Below are 3,624 nucleotides of genomic sequence, written 5' to 3'. Positions count from 1 at the left end.
CCCCATAAACCCCAACCCCCCCCTACCCCATAGAACAGACACCACATATACCCCCATACACACACACCCCATAGAACAGACACCCCATAACCCCCCCACCTCCCCCATGTACCCCATAGAACAGACACCCCATAGAACAGACACCCTGTATACCCCCACAGACACTCCATATACCCCCATACACACACACCCCATAGAACAGACACCCCATAACCACCCCTATTTCCCCCTCCCCCATCCCATACACCCCCCACCCCCCCCATACCCCCCCATTAACCCCACCCCTCATTCCCCCCCTCACCCCGGTCTGTGCCATCCCAAAGGGGCCTGGATTCATGCCGAGGAACAGGATCCTTTTAGGGCCGCGACAATAACGACTGACAAAGTCCCGATGTGGTTCCCAGGCGTAATCCAACGGGCTGTAAACGTGGCTGACCGGAGCCCCGAATGGGGGCAGCTCCTTTAATAGGGCGATATGGTCCCGTTCCAGCTGTAGGAAACGCTCTGCGAACCCCTTTAAGCCCCCTATGGGGGTCGTTATATCCCCTATGGGGGTCGTTATGTCCCCTATGGGGGTCGTTATATCCCCTATGGGGGTCGTTATGTCCTCTTTAGGGGTCGTTAAATCCTCCATGGGGTTCGTTGAGCCCCCTATGGGGTTCTTCAAGGTCTCTATGGGGGTCTTCAAGGTCTCTATGGGGGTCTTTAAGTCCCCTATGGGGGTCGTTATGTTCTCTATGGGGGTCCTTAAGGCCCCTATGGGGGTCGTTGAGTCTCCTATGGGGGTCCTTAAGGTCTCCATGGGGGTCTTTAAGTCTTCTATGCGGGTCTTCAAGGTCTCCATGGGGGTCGTTGAGTCCCCTATGGGGGTCTTCAAGGTGTCTATGGGGGTCTTTAAGTCCCCTATGGGGGTCGTTAAGTTCCCTCTGGGGGTCTTTAAGTCTCCTATGGGGGTCTTCAAGGCCTCTATGGGGGTCTTTAAGCCCCTTATCGGGGTCGTTGTCGCGATAAGCTCCGTGTCGTTGTCTCTCTGCTCCTCCTCCATGCTGCCATCAGCCGGACGGGGCTGGGGACATAAAGTGGGGGGGGGAGGTGTGGGGTGGGACATGGGGGGGTGGGGATGGATATGGGGTATGGGGACGTATATGGGATAAGGGGGGTTGGGGCAGAGCAGAGCACAGGAATGACATTAAAGCAGCAGGTCCCGGTCCTAACTGCCCCCCCTCCCTCCCAAGAGACCCATAACTGCCCCCCCAAGAGACCTATAACTGCCCCCCCTTCCCATGAGCCCCATAACTGCCCCCACAGCCCCTTAATTGCCCCCCAACAGCCCCATAACTGCCCCCAGGCATTAAGCTGCCCCCCCCAAAGGCCCCATAACCTGCCCCCCTTTCCCTTCCCAAGAGCCCCCATAATTGCCCCCCCTGGGTTAGACCCTTAAGCTACCCCCAAGGTCCTTAACTGCCCCACCCCAGTGAGCCCCATAACTGACCCCATTCCAAGGAGCCCCATAACGTACCCCCCTCATACCCCCTGGTAACTGCCCCCCATACCATTATAACTGCCCCTCCAAGGCCCATAACTGCCCCCCACCCCCAAAGAGCCCATAACTGCCCCCCACACGCCCTTAATTTCCCCCCCCCCTCCCATGGAGCCCCCATAAGTGCCTCCCCCAGCCATGATCTGCCCCCAAGGCCCACTAACTTGCCCCCCCCAGACCCTTAACTACCCGCCCAAGATGCCCCATAACTGCCACCCCCAGCCCCATATCTGCCCCACAGACCCTTAACTTCCCCCCCCCCAACAGCCCCATAACTGCCCCCCCCACCCCCAAAGAGCCCATATCTGCCCCCCACAGGCCCTTAACTCCCCCCCTCCAAATGAGCCCATTAAGTTGCCTCCCCAGCCCCATACCTACCCCCCAAGAGCCCCATAAAACTGCCCCCCCAAGGCCTTTAACTGTCCACCCCCCCCATTAGCCCCATAAGTGCCCCCCCCCAGACCCTTAACTACCCCCCCAGCCGCCATTAACTGCCCCCCCCCACTACCCGCCCCCTCCCCACCCCCCATAACGAACCCCCCCACCCCCATAAATCCCCCTATAGAGACCCCACACACATCCCCCTCCCACCCCCACCCATCATCACTCCCCCTCCCCATTGACGTCACGCCGGCCTCCCATGACGTCACACCCTCCCTCGTGTACGTCACAGCCTGCCCCGCCCCCTCCCCAGCTCCCACCCGCGGCCTACCTGCCCGGCTCTAGGCCTCACCGCAGCCCTCTGACCCCGCCCCTTGACCCCGCCCCTTGACCCCGCGCAAGGCATGCTGGGACATGCAGTCCCCCACGCCGAGTCTTTGTCTGTTCGGGCTTCGCGCGGTGCACGATGGGAATTTCCCGGCGGGCTTTGTGCGCGGGGGGCGGGGAGTGGGCGTGGCTTAATGTAGCCCCGCCCCCTCCTCTTATAGGGTGGGGGAGGGGAGGCTGGAGGTGCGGCGGCGCAATGGCGCCCCCTGGCGGCGGAGGGAGGAACTGACCCCAAAGACAACGACGACCCCAAAGACACCGAGTGACCCCAAAGGCACCGAGTGACCCCAAAACAACACAGCCCTGAGACTACGGTGTCCCAATGACAGCTCTGTGCCACCAAAGGGTCCCCAAAATCATCCCCCCCCCCCCCATAAGCCAGGAGTGTCCCCATGTTGTCCCCATAGTGTCCCTGTGGGGTCCTAATAATGTATCATAGTGTCCCCATAATGGCCCCGTAATGTCCCTATAGTGTCCCTATAGGGTCCTCATAATGTCCCCATAATGTCTCCATAGTGTCCCCACAATGTCCCTATAGCATCCTCATAATGACCCTATGGGGTTCTTATAGTGTCCCCATAATGTCTCCATAGCGGCCCCATAATGTCCCTATAGGGTCCTCATAATGTCCCCATAATGTCCCTATAGCATCCCCATAGTGTCCCTATAGGGTCCCCATAATGTCCCTATAGCATCCCCATAGTGTCCCTATAGGGTCCCCACAATGTCCCTATACTGTCTCCATAGTGTCCCCATAATGTCCCTATAGGGTCCTTATAATGTCCCTATGGGGTCCCTATAGTGTCCCCATAATGACCCCATAGTGTCCCCATAATGTCCCTATAGGGTCCCCATTGTGTCCCTATAGCATCCCTATAGTGTCCCTATAGGGTCCCCATAATGTCCCCATAGTGTCCCTATATCATCCCCATAGTGTGTCTATAGGGACCCCATAATGCCCCCATAATGTCCCCATAGGGTCCCTATAGTGTCCCCATAATGTCCCTATAGGGTCCTCATAATGTCTATATAGTGGCCCCATAATGTCCCTATAGGGTCCCCATAGTGTCCCCATAATGACCCCATATTGTCCCTATAGTGCCCCCATAGTGTCCCACAATGACCCCATATTGTCCCTATAGTGTCCCCATTGTGTCCCCATATCCCCCCGTGTCCCCTCCCCACCCTAAAGCCAAGGATCCCCCATTAAGGGGTCTCCATGTGCCACCATCACGTGTCACCCCCCCCCTCCTGAGCACCCCCCCCCCTGCAGTACCACACAGTGACCACCAGGTGGCGCTAAACATGAGGCCACG

At 58.5% G+C, this 3,624-nt stretch overlaps 1 protein-coding gene across 1 annotated transcript in view; it reads right to left on the bottom strand.

The window, feature by feature from the left end:
- Positions 1 to 2,420, bottom strand: part of SMUG1 (single-strand-selective monofunctional uracil-DNA glycosylase 1) — a 24,467-nt gene extending 22,047 nt beyond the window's left edge. Inside the window, exons 1-2 of the mRNA XM_015850342.2 lie at positions 2,253 to 2,420; positions 266 to 1,066 (exon numbers count right to left, since the gene is read on the bottom strand). Coding sequence (XP_015705828.1) covers positions 266 to 1,066; positions 2,253 to 2,327 — 876 coding nt within the window. The 5' untranslated portion in view covers positions 2,328 to 2,420. The remainder of the gene's footprint in view (positions 1 to 265; positions 1,067 to 2,252) is intronic.
- Positions 2,421 to 3,624: the final 1,204 nt, after the last annotated feature.

Source organism: Coturnix japonica, unplaced genomic scaffold (assembly GCF_001577835.2).
Source record: "Coturnix japonica isolate 7356 unplaced genomic scaffold, Coturnix japonica 2.1 chrUnrandom339, whole genome shotgun sequence".
NCBI classification, from domain to species: Eukaryota; Metazoa; Chordata; class Aves; order Galliformes; family Phasianidae; genus Coturnix; species Coturnix japonica.
Note: the sequence above shows the minus strand (reverse complement) of the source record. Positions and strands in the feature narration are given on the sequence as shown.